The sequence below is a fragment of the Pelodiscus sinensis genome, chromosome 18 (assembly GCF_049634645.1).
Source record: "Pelodiscus sinensis isolate JC-2024 chromosome 18, ASM4963464v1, whole genome shotgun sequence".
NCBI lineage: Eukaryota > Metazoa > Chordata > Testudines > Trionychidae > Pelodiscus > Pelodiscus sinensis.
In genome coordinates, this window is record NC_134728.1 from 31838508 (window position 1) to 31856069 (window position 17562).

Here is a 17562-nt window from a genome sequence, read left to right on the forward strand (position 1 = left end):
CAGCGCTGGCCGTACCTAGGAAGTCATTGGCGGAAATCCGGTCGTAGTCCCAGACCTGGAGGACCAGGACAGCTGGCTCCCTGAACTCGGACTCCTCCAGGGAGAAGATGGAGTCCTTCCTCTTGTAGGAGACCTCCTTCTCGGTCGGCAGGTAGTCGAAGCGGAACACGAAGCGCCAGTTGAAGTTGCCCTCTCCCGTCAGGGAGTTGAAGTGGACGTCGGTCTCCTGTTTGTCGTGGTCCAGACCTTTGATCCAGCTGTGGAGGAAGCTCAATTAACACCAGTCGTCATGGTAACGCAGCCAGGAGAGTCAGCATCACGGAGCGGGGTGGGGGGCCAGGCTGAGGGCAGGGCAGTTGCGGCTCCACAGCGCCTCAGCCACGAGCTCTCCAGGGCCAGCGTGGCCTGAGGCAACGGGCAGCGGCAGCTAGGCCCTGGGGGCCACGGTCCAGGCCCGAGCCCAGGCAGGATTCGCCACTGGGTTGGGGTGGAGAGGCCCCGCGGGGGCGTCCGGAGCTGGGTCGGGCCGAGGCCCCAGGGGATCAGTGGGCAGGGAGCGAGGTCCCCCGGCTGGTGAGACCAGGGCGGTTGGGGCGGGGGACTCGGCGTCAGACGACAGGGCAACTCGCCCGTCTCTGGCCTCGTCTCCGCGCAGTCGGCTCCCAGCCGCTCGGGCACCTTTTCACGTAGATGTCGCTGGAGGGCTCGCCCGTGATTGGGTTCACGTCATCCAGCACCACGTCGTCCGTGTTCCAGATGATGATGCGCAGCTCGTAACTGCCAGCAGGGAAAGTCAAGGCGGCTCCTGTCAGCATCTGTCGGGCCCCTGCCCCAGCCCGGCACGGTGCCTGTGCTCTGCACCAGCCGAGCCCCATCTCCAGCCCGGCACGGTGCCTGTGCTCTGCACCAGCCGAGCCCCATCTCCAGCCCGGCACGGTGCCTGTGCTCTGCACCAGCCGAGCCCCATCTCCAGCCCGGCACGGTGCCTGTGCTCTGCACCAGCTCTGCACCCAGCCAAGCCCCATCTCCAGCCCGGCACGGTGCCTGTGCTCTGCACCAGCTCTGCACCCAGCCAAGCCCCATCTCCAGCCCGGCACAAGCAGCGCGAAGGCCAATGGCCCAGCCCTGGCGGCGCAGAGCTGGGCAAGGCGGTGGGGCTGCCGCACGAGTGCTGCTGCCCAGGGCGTTGGTGCTCCGGGACAGCGCTGTGGCTGAGGGCAGAGGCAGCCTTCCCTCCCGTGAGGCAGGGAGTCACTGGGAGAGCAGCTTGCAGCCCCCTGGAGCGGCCCAGAGCAGGCGTCCCAGCACGTGCACTTGGCGCTGGAGCCCAGCTCCGCACAGACCCCTCTGGCCCCGTGGCCCAGACCCGTACCTGATTGGCAGCCGTGGCTTGATATTGACAGGGGGAGGTGCTGGGACGTCATTTGGAAACATGTCGATCCACATGTGGAGGGAGCCCTGCGGCAGAGGAGCGGAGCTGCTTCAACGCCCTCTCCATGGCTGAACTGACCCTCCACTGCCCGGCCCTCCCGGGAACGCGCCTCCCACAGCCTCCCTCCCTGCACACATCGCCTTCCCATGGGGCACCGAGCGAGCGTCGGGGGGCCACGGCGCACGGCACCTCCACCCGGGTGCACACAAGAAGCCTGAATCCATTCGGGGAGACCCTGGGCCTGGGGCAATGGCCCCCTCCCAGCAAGTTCACTGGGATCCGGCGAGCCCCTGCCCACGGCGCACGCGCTGCTGGGATCTGAAATGGGGCTGGCGAGGGGATTTTAAGAAACAACATTGCTCAGGACGCTGGGCCCAGGATAGTCACCAGCCCCCGGCCCCGGGGATACAGGTTACTGCTTACGCAAAACGGAACTAGAACAAGAGCAACCCGGCCCTGGGGGTGTCAACTCGTCAGTGGCAACTTTACTTGTTCTCTGCCAGAACATCTCCCTGTGACTCGGCTTCCCTGCGCTGGACTCGGGTGCCATGCCGGACGCACACACACACACACACACACACACACACACACACGGCTTGGATGCCATGCCAGACACACACACACACACACACACACACACACACACACACACACACACACGGCTTGGATGCCATGCCAGACACACACACACACACACACACACACACGGCTTGGATGCCATGCCAGACACACACACACACACACACACACCCATCACCCCCAGGCTTGGATGCCATGCCAGACACACACACACACACACCCCCATCGCCCCCAGGCTTGGATGCCATGCCAGACACACACAACACACACACACACACACACCGCCGAAGAGGCTACCCGGTGAGAGTACTAGCTGTGGTGTGAGCGTGTGCCTGTGCCTGACTGTTTGAATTTTACAGTTTGAAGTGTGAATTGAGAGTCTGATTCCAGGTGAGTGCTAGCAGTTTCAGTTTCAGCTTCTGTGGCAGTTGGGACTGAGAGCCTGCCATTGTTCCCTTGATTGCCTCTGATTAGCCTCAGGCTCAGCCTTCCCCTGTGTGACTCAGAAGGGGGCAGGCCTGACCTAGGCAAGCAGGCTTTAAAAAGCCAGAGCAGTGCGACCAGGGGAGCGAAGCGGACAGGGGACTGCAGACAGGGGAGTTGGGCAGAGGGAGTGACTGATGGTGATGAAGACCCGTAGCGCTTGTGCCAGTACTTCTCCTGTCTCCTCCACCTGTGCCTGTATCCAGACAGAGAACCTGAGCATGGATGCCTCTACCCAGGTCCTGGTGTGGTCTTGCTGTATTTGTGGCTTGCAATTCCCACTGAGTGATCTCCAGGCTGGGGGAGACAACCGTTGTGAAAGGTGCCTGCTGGTGGAATCTCTCAGGCAGCAGGTGGGAGAGCTACAGGAGGAGGTGGCCAGGCTGAGGAGCATTCGAAGCCATGAGGAATTCCTGGACAGTATTCTTGTGGAGTCCACGGAGGTCACTGTCCTAGGATGTGGGACTGTTGACCAGCCACTTATGGAGGAGGCAGTGGTGCAGGGTGAGCACTGGCAGCTGGTTACTTCCGGCAGCAGGCAGTGTTCCACCCCTGCTCCTAACCCTCCCACTGTGTTGTTACATAACCGTTACACTTTACTTTCAGCAGGAGACAAGGAGTTACCCCCCACAGTGGAGGAGACCAGGCCTTGCACCACCAAGGTTGAGCAGTCTCCTGCCACCATTGCGAGGAGGAAACGTAGAGTAGTGGTGGTTGGAGACTCTCTTCTGAGGGGAACGGAGGCACCCATCTGTCGCCCTGACAGCTCATCTCGAGAGGTATGCTGTCTGCCAGGGGCCCGTATCCGAGATGTTACGGAGGCATTGTCGAGGATTATCCGGCCCTCTGACTACTACCCCATGCTACTCATCCACGTGGGCACAAATGATACTGCCAGGTGTGACACTGAGCGGATCAAGTGTGACTACAGGGCTTTGGGAGTACGGGTGAAGGAGTTTGGAGCGCAGGTGGTATTCTCTTCTATCCTTCCTGTCAAAGGTAGGGGCCCGGGCAGAGAGAGGTGCATCCTGGAGGTGAATGCCTGGCTGCGACGATGGTGTCGCCAGGAGGGATTCGGCTTCCTTGATCACGGGGTGCTCTTCCAGGAAGGACTGCTTGGCGGAGATGGAGTTCACCTTTCCAGGAGCGGGAAGGCCTTGTTTGGACACAGACTGGCTAACCTTGTGAGGAGGGCTTTAAACTAGGTTTGTCGGGGGCAGGTGAGCAAAGCCCACAGGTAAGTGCTGAATGTGCGGGACTGGGAGATGGGTTGGAAATGGGGGGGACTACGGCCTATAATGGCAAGGAGAAAGGAGGGTCAGGGCACAACAGGGAGGCAAGATCAAATCAGTATCTTAGATGCCTATATACAAATGCGAGAAGTATGGGTAATAAGCAGGAAGAACTGGAATTGCTAACCAATAAATACAACTATGATATCATTGGTATTACAGAAACCTGGTGGGATGGGACGCATGATTGGAATGTTGGTATGGAAGGGTACGGCTTGCTCAGGAAGGACAGACAGGGAAAAAAGGGAGGAGGGGTTGCCTTGTATATTAAAAATGTACACACTTGGACTGAAGTGGAGATGAACGTAGGAGATAGCTGTGTAGAGAGTCTCTGGGTTAAGCTAAAAGGGGTAAAAAACGAGGGTGATATCATGCTAGGAGTCTACTACAGGCCACCTAGCCAGGTGGAAGAGGTGGATGAGGCCTTTTTTAAACAATTAACAAAACTATCCAAAGCCCAAGTTTTGGTGGTGATGGGGGACTTCAACTATCCAGACATATGTTGGGAAACTAACACAGCGAGGCACAGGCTATCCAATAAGTTTCTGGACTGCATTGGAGACAACTTTCTGTTTCAGAAGGTTGAAAAAGCTACCAGAGGAGAAGCTGTTCTGGATTTGGTTTTAACAAATAGGGAGGAACTAGTTGAGAACTTGAAAGTGGAAGACAGTATAGGGGACAGTGATCACGAAATAATAGAGTTCATGATCTTAAGGAAAGGTAGAAGGGAGACCACCACAATTGAGGTTATGGATTTCAGGAAGGCAGATTTTGATAAGCTCAGAGAACTTGTAGGTAAGGTCCCGTGGGAAGCAAGACTGAAGGGAAAAACAACTGAGGAGAGTTGGAAGTATTTCAAAGGGACGTTGTTAAGGGCCCAAAAGCAAACAATTCCGCTGTGTAGGAAAGATAGAAAATATGGCAAAAGACCAGCTTGGCTTAACAAGGAGATCTTGCATGATCTCAAAATAAAAAAGGAGTCATATAAAAAATGGAAACTAGGACAACTAACAAAGGATGAATATAGGCAAGCAACACGGGAATGCAGGGGCAAGATTAGAAAGGCAAAGGCACAAAATGAGATCAAACTAGCTACAGGCATAAAGGGAAACAAGAAGACCTTTTATAAATACATTAAAAGCAAGAGGAAGACCAAGGACAGGGTAGGCCCACTGCTTAGCGAGGAGGGAGAAGCAGTAACAGGGAACTTGGAAATGGCGGAGATGCTCAATGACTTCTTTGTTTCGGTCTTCACCGAGAAGTCTGGAGGTGTGCCTAACATAGTGAATACAAGCAGAGAGAGGGTAAGTTTAGAAGATAGGATACACAAAGAACAAGTTAAAAATCACTTAGGAAAGTTAGATGTCAGCAAGTCACCAGGTCCTGATGAAATGCATCCCAGGATACTCAAGGAGCTGATAGAGGAGGTATCTGAGCCTTTAGCTATGATCTTTGAAAAATCATGGCAGACAGGGGAGATTCCAGAAGACTGGAAAAGGGCAAATATTGTGCCCATCTATAAAAAGGGGAATAAGAACAACCCAGGAAATTATAGACCGGTCAGTTTAACGTCTGTCCCAGGGAAGATAATGGAGCAGGTAATTAAGGAAATAGTATGCAAACACTTGGAAAGTAATAAAGTGATAGGGAATAGCCAGCATGGGTTTGTGAAGAACAAGTCATGCCAAACTAATCTGATAGCTTTCTTTGAAAAGATAACGAGCCTTGTGGATAAGGGAGAAGCGGTGGATGTCATATACCTAGACTTTAGTAAGGCATTTGATACGGTCTCGCATGATATTCTTATTGATAAACTAGGCAAATATAACTTAGATAGGGCCACGATAAGGTGGGTGCATAATTGGCTGGATAACCGTAGTCAGAGAGTTGTTGTTAACGGTTCTAAATCCTGCTGGAAAGGGATAACAAGTGGAGTTCCTCAAGGGTCTGTTTTGGGACCCGTACTATTCAATATCTTCATCAATGATGTAGATATTGGGATAGAGAGTACTCTTATTAAGTTTGCAGATGATACCAAACTGGGTGGGGTTGCGACTTCTTTGGAGGATAGAGACATAATTCAAAATGACCTTAGCAAGTTAGAGAAATGGTCAGAGGTAAACAAGATGAGGTTTAATAAAGAGAAATGCAAAGTGCTCCACTTAGGAAGGAACAATCAGTTCCATACATACAAGATGGGAAGCGACTGTCTAGGAAGGAGCATGGCGGAAAGGGATCTAGGGGTCATAGTGGACCACAAGTTGAATATGAGTCAACAGTGTGATGCTGTTGCAAAAAAAGCAAATATGATTCTAGGTTGTATCAACAGGTGTGTTGTAAGCAAAACTCGTGAAGTCATTCTGCCGCTCTACTCTGCACTAGTTAGGCCTCAGCTGGAGTACTCTGTCCAGTTCTGGGCGCCACATTTCAAGAAAGATGTGGAGAAATTGGAAAGGGTACAGAGAAGAGCGACAAGAATGATTAAAGGTTTAGAGAACATGACCTATGAAGCCAGGCTTCATGAACTGGGCTTGTTTAGTTTGGAAAAAAGAAGATTAAGGGGGGACATGATAGCGGTTTTCAAATATCTAAAAGGGTGTCACAAGGAGGAAGGCAAAAATTTGTTCCTCTTGGTTTCTGAGGACAGGACAAGGAGTAATGGGCTTAAAGTGCAGCAGGGGAGGTTTAGATTGGACATTAGGAAAAAATTCCTAACTGTCAGGGTGGTCAAATATTGGAATAAATTGCCAAGGGAGGTGGTGGAATCTCCCTCTCTGGAGATATTTAAGAACAGGTTAGATAGACATCTGTCAGGGATGGTGTAGACGGAGCTTGGTCCTGCCTTGAGGGCGGGGGGCTGGACTCGATGACCTCTCGAGGTCCCTTCCAGTCCTATTATTCTATGATTCTATGATTCTATCACCCCCAGGCTTGGATGCCATGCCAGACACACACACACACACACACACCCATCACCCCCAGGCTTGGATACCATGCCAGACAAACACACACACATACACACACACACACACACACACACACACCCATCACCCCCAGGCTTGGATGCCATGCCAGACACACACAACACACACACACACCCATCACCCCCAGGCTTGGATGCCATGCCAGACAAACACACACACATACACACACACACACACACACACACCCATCACCCCCAGGCTTGGATGCCATGCCAGACACACACACACACACCCATCAGCCCCAGGCTTGGATGCCATGCCAGACAAACACACACACACACACACACACACACACACACCCATCACCCCCAGGCTTGGATGCCATGCCAGACACACACACACACACACACACACCCATCACCCCCAGGCTTGGATGCCATGCCAGACAAACACACACACACACACCCATCACCCCCAGGCTTGGATGCCATGCCAGACACACACACACACACACCCCCATCACTCCCAGGCTTGGCTGCCATGCCAGACACACACACACACACACCCATCACTCCCAGGCTTGGATGCCATGCCAGACACACACACACACACACACACCCCCATCACTCCCAGGCTTGGATGCCATGCCAGACACACACACACACACACACACACACACCCATCACCCCCAGGCTTGGATGCCATGCCAGACACACACACACACACACACACACCCCCATCACCCCCAGGCTTGGATGCCATGCCAGACAAACACACACACACACACCCCCATCACCCCCAGGCTTGGATACCATGCCAGACAAACACACACACATACACACACACACACACACACACACACACACCCATCACCCCCAGGCTTGGATGCCATGCCAGACACACACAACACACACACACACCCATCACCCCCAGGCTTGGATGCCATGCCAGACACACACACACACACCCATCAGCCCCAGGCTTGGATGCCATGCCAGACAAACACACACACACACACACACACACACACACACCCATCACCCCCAGGCTTGGATGCCATGCCAGACACACACACACACACACACACACCCATCACCCCCAGGCTTGGATGCCATGCCAGACAAACACACACACACACACCCATCACCCCCAGGCTTGGATGCCATGCCAGACACACACACACACACACCCCCATCACTCCCAGGCTTGGCTGCCATGCCAGACACACACACACACACACCCATCACTCCCAGGCTTGGATGCCATGCCAGACACACACACACACACACACACCCCCATCACTCCCAGGCTTGGATGCCATGCCAGACACACACACACACACACACACAAACACCCATCACCCCCAGGCTTGGATGCCATGCCAGACACACACACACACACACACACCCATCACCCCCAGGCTTGGATGCCATGCCAGACAAACACACACACACACACACCCCCATCACCCCCAGGCTTGGATGCCATGCCAGACACACACACACACACACACACACACCCATCACCCCCAGGCTTGGATGCCATGCCAGACAAACACACATACACACACACACACACCCATCACTCCCAGGCTTGGATGCCATGCCAGACACACACACACACACACCCATCACTCCCAGGCTTGGATGCCATGCCAGACACACACACACACACACACACATCACTCCCAGGCTTGGATGCCATGCCAGACACACACACACCCATCACCCCCAGGCTTGGATGCCATGCCAGACACACACACACCCATCACCCCCAGGCTTGGATGCCATGCAAGACAAACACACACACACACACCCATCACCCGCAGGCTTGGATGCCATGCCAGACACACACACCCCCATCACCCCCAGGCTTGGATGCCATGCCAGACACACACACACACACACACACACCCATCACCCCCAGGCTTGGATGCCATGCCAGACACACACACACACACACATACACACCCCCATCACCCCCAGGCTTGGATGCCATGCCAGACACACACACACACACACACACCCATCACCCCCAGGCTTGGATGCCATGCCATGCCAGACACACACACACACACACACACACCCATCACCCCCAGGCTTGGATGCCATGCCAGACAAACACACACACACACACCCATCACCCCCAGGCTTGGATGCCATGCCAGACACACACACACACACACACCCATCACTCCCAGGCTTGGATGCCATGCCAGACACACACACACACACACACACACACCCATCACTCCCAGGCTTGGATGCCATGTCAGACACACACACACACACACACCCATCACCCCCAGGCTTGGATACCATGCCAGACACACACACACCCATCACCCCCAGGCTTGGATACCATGCCAGACACACACACACACACCCATCACCCACAGGCTTGGATGCCATGCCACACACACACACACACACACACCCATCACCCCCAGGCTTGGATGCCATGCCAGACAAACACACACACACACACCCATCACCCCCAGGCTTGGATGCCATGCCAGACACACACACACACACCCCCATCACCCCCAGGCTTGGATGCCATGCCAGACAAACACACACACACACACACACACACACACACCCATCACTCCCAGGCTTGGATGCCATGCCAGACACACACACACACACAAACCCGCATCACCCCCAGGATTGGATGCCATGCCAGACACACACACACACACACACACACACACACACACACACACACCCGCATCACCCCCAGGCTTGGATGCCATGCCAGACACACACACACACACACACAAACCCGCATCACCCCCAGGATTGGATGCCATGCCAGACACACACACACACACACACAAACCCGCATCACCCCCAGGATTGGATGCCATGCCAGACACACACACACACACACACACCCGCATCACCCCCAGGCTTGGATGCCATGCCAGACACACACTCACACACACACCCGCACTACCCCCAGGCTTGGATGCCATGCCAGACACACACACACACACACCCATCACCCCCAGGATTGGATGCCATGCCAGACACACACACACACACACACACACACCCCCGCATCACCCCCAGGATTGGATGCCATGCCAGACACACACACACACACACACACACACACACCCGCATCACCCCCAGGCTTGGATGCCATGCCAGACACACACACACACACCCCCATCAGCCCCAGGATTGGATGCCATGCCAGACACACACACACACACACACCCATCACCCCCAGGATTGGATGCCATGCCAGACACACACACACACACACACACACACACACACACACACACCCGCATCACCCCCAGGATTGGATGCCATGCCAGACACACACACACACACACACACACACACACACACACACACACACACCCGCATCACCCCCAGGCTTGGATGCCATGCCAGACACACACACACACACACACACACGCATCACCCCCAGGCTTGGATGCCATGCCAGACACACACACACACACACACACACCCGCATCACCCCCAGGCTTGGATGCCATGCCAGACACACACACACACACACCCGCATCACCCCCAGGCTTGGATGCCATGCCAGACACACACACACACACACACACGCATCACCCCCAGGCTTGGATGCCATGCCAGACACACACACACACACACACACACGCATCACCCCCAGGCTTGGATGCCATGCCAGACACACACACACACACACACACACACCCGCATCACCCCCAGGCTTGGATGCCATGCCAGACACACACACACACACACACACACACCCGCATCACCCCCAGGCTTGGATGCCATGCCAGACACACACACACACACACACACACACACACACACACACACACACACACGCATCACCCCCAGGCTTGGATGCCATGCCAGACACACACACACACACACACACACACACGCATCACCCCCAGGCTTGGATGCCATGCCAGACACACACACACACACACGCATCACCCCCAGGCTTGGATGCCATGCCAGACACACACACACACACACACACGCATCACCCCCAGGCTTGGATGCCATGCCAGACACACACACACACACACGCATCACCCCCAGGCTTGGATGCCATGCCAGACACACACACACACACACACACACGCATCACCCCCAGGCTTGGATGCCATGCCAGACACACACACACACACACACACACACACACACCCGCATCACCCCCAGGCTTGGATGCCATGCCAGACACACACACACACACACACACACACACGCATCACCCCCAGGCTTGGATGCCATGCCAGACATACACCCACACACACACACGCATCACCCACAGGATTGGATGCCATGCCAGACACACACACACACACACACACACACACGCGCATCACCCCCAGGCTTGGATACCATGCCACCAGCTTAGCTTCTCCACACTGGGGAAATTCAGTTTTTTCTTGCCAAAATGAAGCAAATGACCGTGGGAATCTAGCGAAGTGCCTGAAGGCCGTTTGGAAATGACATGGTGTCCTTGTTGCCAGGCCAGCCCATGGGTTGCTCACACCAGACCCAGCCAGCCAGGAGCTTAGGGTGGCGATGGAGTTCCTAGTGGCAAACAGTTTGTTGGGGTCTTTTAAAATGGGATTCTCCAAAGTACCTTGACCCCGGCCAAGCCCAATTCAATAGCTCGTCAGTTGCTCCGGGCAGCGAGGACTCTCACCCACACAGCCTGAAGAGGCCAGATCCTGGTGGGGCAGTAACGGGGATGAGGGCAGGGGGCGAGGCGGCAGCGCGGGGGCGCTTGGTAAACAGGCCTCAAGCAACCAACCAGCATTTTAACCGAAGTTCGTTTGCCTGGGACCCAAGAAGCCACCTGGCTCACAAGGGGAAGAGGGGCCCAGCCAGGCTGACTTGGCCCTTCCAGAACCAGTGGCCAGGAGCCTGCTGCTCCAGCCAGGCATGCTGGGTGGGGCGCTGCCCCTACGACCTCTGCAGCAACGTGGCGTGCGGAGCAGGGGGCTAGCAGCTCCCAGGCACTGAGCTGAGCAAGGCGCTTGGCCAAAGGCGCTGCGCAGCAGGAGGGGAGGGGCTGCTGGGGGGGGCTCCCTAGCCAACCCCCGGGCCAGTGGGATGACAGCAGGGCGGGGAATTAACCCTGCCCCCCTCCCGGGCGGGTCAGGTTCTAAGAGGGGGCAGCTCTCTCCAGACGGCTGCTCTCGCTCCATCACCGGCTCCTGGGCTGGCCACAGGGAGTAGGCAGCAAGAGGCAAGGGGCAGCAGCCTGGAGGTCAGACTGAGCCCCATGGTTCCTTCTGGCCCCCCTGCATCCCGCTCGGCGCTGTGCGCCACGGCCAGGCTCTGCCCCAGAGGTAGCTGAACTTTCGCACTGAGGTTCTCACTGACCCAAAAGAGGTTCCCTGCCCCTGGCCTAGAGGCTGCAACCCAAGCTCCCGTCCCACTGTGCCTGGACATCCCTTCCCTAAAGAGCTTGCAATCGACAGACACAGGACGGGCAAAGAATCAGACGACTGGCAGGGCCCTCGAGAGGCAGCGAGTCCAGGCCCCGGCCCTCACGGCGGGACCCAGCACCGTCTAGAACATCCCTGGCAGTGTCTGTCCACCCTGCTCTTCAGTATCTCCAGGGACGGGCATTCCACCCCCAGGCAACTTATCCCAGGGTTTGACCACCCTGGCAGGCAGGACGCTTTTCCTAACGTCCAATCTAAACCCCCCTTGCTGCAGTTTGAGCCCCTTGCTTCTTATCCAAGCCTCAGGCTGGGAGGGGAAGTGACTTGCCCAAGGCCACACAGAAGTGAGTGGCAGAGGCAGCAGGCCAGTACGTACACCCTTCTGACTCCCAGGCGGGTGGGAAGCACTGGGCCGGGTTCCCTAGAGAAGTGGTGGGGGGGTTTAGGGATGGCCTAGACGGTGCTTGGTCCTGCCGTGAGGGCAGGAGGGTGGACTCGATTCCAGTCCTAGCACTAAGTCTCGGCTGGGCTGGGCTGATTGAGTCGGGGTTGGTCCTGCTTTGGGCAGGGGGTTGGACTCGATGCCTCCTGAGGGCTCGGCCCGCCCTGGTCCATCCCAGCCCACGGTGCCGCACGGCGTCTCCAGACAAACCGGAGCCCAGGAAATCGCAGCCAATCGCAACCTTTGCTGCTGCTCCTGACCAGCTGCTGGGCAGAGGGGGCAGTGTCCGCCGGCCGGGACAGAGCCCATGGAGCAGACAGCGGGAGCAGTCGCGTTCTGGCCTAGGGAGTGACCAGCCGGCCCCCAGAGCTTGGCAGGGCGAGCGCCCAGGGGCCTCTGGGGCGAATGAACAGGGTGGCCTCACCTGCACCAGCCCCGGGTTGTCCGGGTTGTAAAGCGACCGAATCTCCACGTGCTCCGGGACCAGCTTGTAGCCGAACTCTGGCATCTCCTCCCAGTGCTGCAGGACATACAGCGCCTTGTGCTCGTCGTACGTGGCCCACGCCTCGTCCTCCGCCTCGCGCTTGTCCTTCACAAAGGCCTCTGGGACACAGGCAGCCAGCAGCTGAGCAAGGGGCCCCAGAGCCGCCTCCCCCGGGCTGTGGGTCCCTGTCGCCCGCCCCGCAGCCGTGAGTGGGCCCCGGCGGCTGAGCATGGGGGTGGGGTGTCAGCCTGGCGGGGGGAGGGGCCGCAGGCAGGGCTGGCTGCTCCCCGGCTGGTCAGCCCCCGAAGGGCCAGCGTGGAGCTGGCTCCTGGCTGGTGAGTGTGGCCAGGCACCAGGAGGCATCACACGGTGCCCTGCACGGGTCCTCCCCACTGTCCTGCCCCGCTGTGCCCTTTGCCCCACAGGAGCAGCGGGGCGTGTCCCAGGGCTGCCGGCTCACCGCTCCCAGCGCCGGCCGGAGCACTCGGCTTGCCCACCGCCTGGCTGGCAGGCTCCTCCCTCCCTTCCCCCAGAGCCCTGGATGCCCAAGAGCCTCCGGCCTGGGCACTGGACAGGAGCCGAGCCTGCACGTGCCAACGCCCAGCCCAGTGCGGGCTTGGGGAAGCCAGGAGCAGGGGAGGGAGAAGCAGTTTCCGGCCCACGTAGCCTTGAACCGGCAGGCTCCACAGCCCTCATGGCAGGGGCTTAGCCCCTCGTCACCCTGCCGTGCCTGGCTCTGTCCAGGGACCACGGGCCGGACCGTCCTCCAGCACCGCCCTGCTGAGCCCTCTCTGGCTCCCTTCGCGGGCTGCAGGAGTTCCCTGGGGCACCAGGCATCCTGGGGGCTCGACCCTTCCCTGCCCACACTAGCCGGGGCGGCTGGGTTCCCTCAGTGCCTTTCGACTGCCAGCAGGACAGGACAAGCCGCTTCCTGCCCCAGAGAGTGGTGGAGTGAGGAGAGGGGCTCTGCAGAGACGGGCAGGTCACCCCTTGCCCCACACGCCCCTCCCCTGGGGCTGGAAGAGCTCCCACCCCTTCCCTGCCCAGAGGCTGCTGCTGGCCACACTGCGATGGGAGCCCTGGCAGAGCCCTGCGTTGAAGCGTGAGCCTGCCCCATGTTGCTGTGGGGCGGGGCAGCGCCGGGGTGAGGAGAGGTGGGTCTGTCCCGGGGCCCGGCAAGGCACGGAGGGCAGAGAGCACTGACAGGGAGAGCTGGTTGGCTGGTTGTGTTCCTGTGTGAGAGGTGTATGGGGGGGAAGTGTGTGTGTGCGCGTGTGCGTGTGGGCACGTGTGAGCGCGCATGTGTGTCCTGTGTGGGGCCGGAGGGGGGTGTCATCCCATCCCATGTGACTTGGCTGGGGGTCCTCCCATCCCATGTGACCTGGCCGGGGGTCCTCCCATCCCATGTGACCTGGCCGGGGGTTCTCCCATCCCATGTGACCTGGCTGGGGGTCCTCCCATCCCATGTGACCTGGCTGGGGGTCCTCCCATCCCATGTGACCCCTAAAGCCTTAAATAAAAGGCGCCCAACTCCACGCTGTGCCGTTCCAGCAGGGCGCAGGCCGCTCAGCGCACTCTGAAGACCTGCACGGTGGTGGCCGGAGAACATGCGTAGAGCCGAGTACTGTCGTTTCACCAGGGCTCCTGTACCCAGCACAGGGAGATACGGTCGCCCCAAGCCCTGGACAAGCGCACCAGAGCGATTGCTCACCCGAGCCAGGCAGGGGGTTCAGGGACCACACTGTCTTGTGTGGCCTGTGCAGCTGAGCGCTGGGTGTGGTCAGGGAGGAGAGGGGGCCTGAGCCACACCAAATAACACACGGTACCTGCCGGGAAAGCTTCAGGCGGCACCTTGAAGATCTTGCTGTTGACTTTGACCTCCTCCCGCCTGTACTCTGCGGAGGGGAGCGAGCTCTTCTTGCACAAACTCTCCAAGATCTGGGTGGGCTTGAACGCGTCTCGCCACACGTTGTAGCCGTCGCTGTGGGGAGGGGGGAGTGTCAGACAGCCCGTTCTCCCTGGTGGAGCCGCGCAGGGAATACGTCCCCTGGGGTCCCAGCGCTGCCGCGCAGGCGCTCCCGCAGGACGGGCTGCCAGAGCACGGAGACGCCCTCCCTGCAGGCGCCCAGGGACGGTTATGAAGCAAGCTGCTGGCCAATCACGAGACTATGAATCCCTTCCCCTCCTGGGCCCAAGGCAGTCGCAGGCGACTCTCCCGGCCCGGGGCGCCGGGGGCCAATGAAGCAGCGGAAGGAAGGCCAGCAGGCGTCGCCCTGGGGAATCTGGATGTCGAGTGGCCGGACGTGGCCATACACACGTGGCTCTACGCCAGGTGGCAGAGTCCCGACCCCTCGGAGGTGGCCAGCGTGCTCCTGCGTGGCTCTGTGGACCAGTGGCTCCACAACCCGCCCCCGTGCAGCAGAGTGGCCGGGGGCCTGGCGTCACCACGGCAGCCCGCGTAGAAGGGAGCGGCTGGACGTACGTGTCGTACTGGGAGGCCACCCCACAGTTCGCCCGGTGCTTGCTGTAGAACCGGTTCTCCAGGTCGATCTTCGTCTCCCCAATCAGGTCGTCCGAGCCAACCAAGTCGTGGTCGAATATGGAAACGGTGAGCTCCGACTCCATGGGGAAGGAGATGCTCAGCTCCAGGACCCTGCATGCACGAGCCCAGTGAGCAGGGCTCCCTGCCGGCCCCAGCTCGGTCTGTGGGACGGGCTGACGCAGTTCCCTCTGCCTGCCACGCTCAGCTCCCCAAACCCCAGGCGGAAATACCCAGCAGGGGCAGCACCGCCCTGCGCCAGGCCCCCGCCCGCGGCTCTGCACCCCCGGCAGTGCCTCAGGGACAACAGGCTGCCGGGCTACAGTGGCCTCCTGTGCCCGCCCCCCTCCCCAGGCCAGGTCCAGTTCAGGGAGCTGCCAGCATCCCGCCCCCGCCTGCGTGTCCAGTGGGGCATGATCCGGGCACAGCGGAGTGCGTGGAGCTCTGCCCCACGGCCCCTTGGACAGCGTCGCCCCGCTCCGAACCCAGGGCCCTGGGCAGGGCAGCGCCACGAGCGTCTGCACCCGCCCTGCAGGCACCTTCTCCCCCGCTCTGTTCCCTCCTGGGGCAGGCTCCTGTGAGCAGCGCCCCAGACGTGCGGGGGCCAGGCAGACACACCGAGAGCCTGGGGCAGAGCAGCCCCATGCGGGACTGAGGGGCACCGATGCAATGGGGCAGAGGAAGGAGCACTGCAGGGGGTGGCTCGGTGCCACACTCAACCCAGGCATCTCCCTTTCCAGTGTGCCCCAAGGAAGAGGCTGTTGCCTGCCCCTTACTCTCCAAACACGGGGTTGAGCTGCTTCGGGATGTAACGGTCCTTCGTGTCCCTCTGCTCCTTGCCAAGCGTTACCACCACGTAGGGATCCGCCTTGCCGTTCGCATCTGCCGGAGCCAGGTTCATTGCCTAAAAGCCAACAGCAGGCGATTCTGGGGCTGCCATTCTCAGACGCGTCCCGCGATCGGCCGGGCCCCGCGACGGGACGCGTCCTGGGATCGGCCGGGCCCCGCGACGGGACGTGTTTCTGGGATCGACCAGGCCCCACGATGGGACGCGTCCTGGAATCGGCCGGGCCCCGCGACGGGACGCGTCCTGGGATCGGCTGGGCCCCACGATGGGACGCGTCCTGCGATCGGCCGGGACCCGAAATGGGACGCGTCCTGCGATCAGCCGGGCCCCGTGATGGGACGCGTCCTGCGATCGGCCGGGCCCTGAAATGGGACGCGTCCTGCGATCGGCCAGGCCCCGCGACGGGACGTGTTTCTGCGATCGGCCAGGCCCCACAATGGGACGCGTCCTGCGATCGGCCAGGCCCCGCGACGGGACGTGTTTCTGCGATCGGCCAGGCCCCACAATGGGACACGTCCTGTGATCAGCCGGGCCCCGCGATGGGACGCATCCCGCGATCGGCCGGGCCCCGAAATGGGACGCGTCCTGGGATCGGCCGGGCCCCACGATGGGACGCGTCCTGCGATCAGCCGGGCCCCGCGATGGGACGCGTCCTGCGATCGGCCGGGCCAAGGGAAAGCGAGCACAGGGCCTTGCAGCAGAGGAGTTTTTGAGGCAGGGCATTGAGAGCTGCCACCGTGTCCATCACAGGCCGCAGACGGCTCTGGAGCAACCCAGCACCTGAGACACTGGGCGCTAGACCAAACCCGGGTCTAGAAAATACCCCAGGGGACCTGGCTGCAGGGGACATGAAAGAGGCACCGGCTGGGAGGGAGAACACCCCATCCCCATGTGACCTGCCAGTGACTTGTTCCCATCCCCATCCTTGGGCCCTCCATCCTCTCCCTGTCCCCTCCCCCGGTCCATTGCCGGGTGGGGCAGGGGGCGCTTGGTTTGAACCCTGGCAGCCTCTAGCCATGCTGTCTGCCTGGCACACTGGGTGAGCAGCCCCTGCCCTGCACCAAGCAGCAGCCCTGGCAGGCAGTGTGGTCGGACCAGAAGGACTCTGGCCC

At 59.2% G+C, this 17562-nt stretch overlaps 1 protein-coding gene across 2 annotated transcripts in view; it reads right to left on the reverse strand.

The window, feature by feature from the left end:
* Positions 1 to 17562, reverse strand: part of LOC102458767 (fer-1-like protein 4) — a 107016-nt gene that overhangs the window by 10377 nt on the left and 79077 nt on the right. For both annotated transcript variants that reach the window (XM_075901461.1, XM_075901460.1), the window contains exons 36-42: positions 16380 to 16507; positions 15547 to 15717; positions 14891 to 15045; positions 13005 to 13183; positions 1373 to 1458; positions 679 to 777; positions 16 to 257 (exon numbers count right to left, since the gene is read on the reverse strand). In XM_075901461.1, the coding sequence (XP_075757576.1) occupies positions 16 to 257; positions 679 to 777; positions 1373 to 1458; positions 13005 to 13183; positions 14891 to 15045; positions 15547 to 15717; positions 16380 to 16507 (1060 nt within the window). The remainder of the gene's footprint in view (positions 1 to 15; positions 258 to 678; positions 778 to 1372; positions 1459 to 13004; positions 13184 to 14890; positions 15046 to 15546; positions 15718 to 16379; positions 16508 to 17562) is intronic.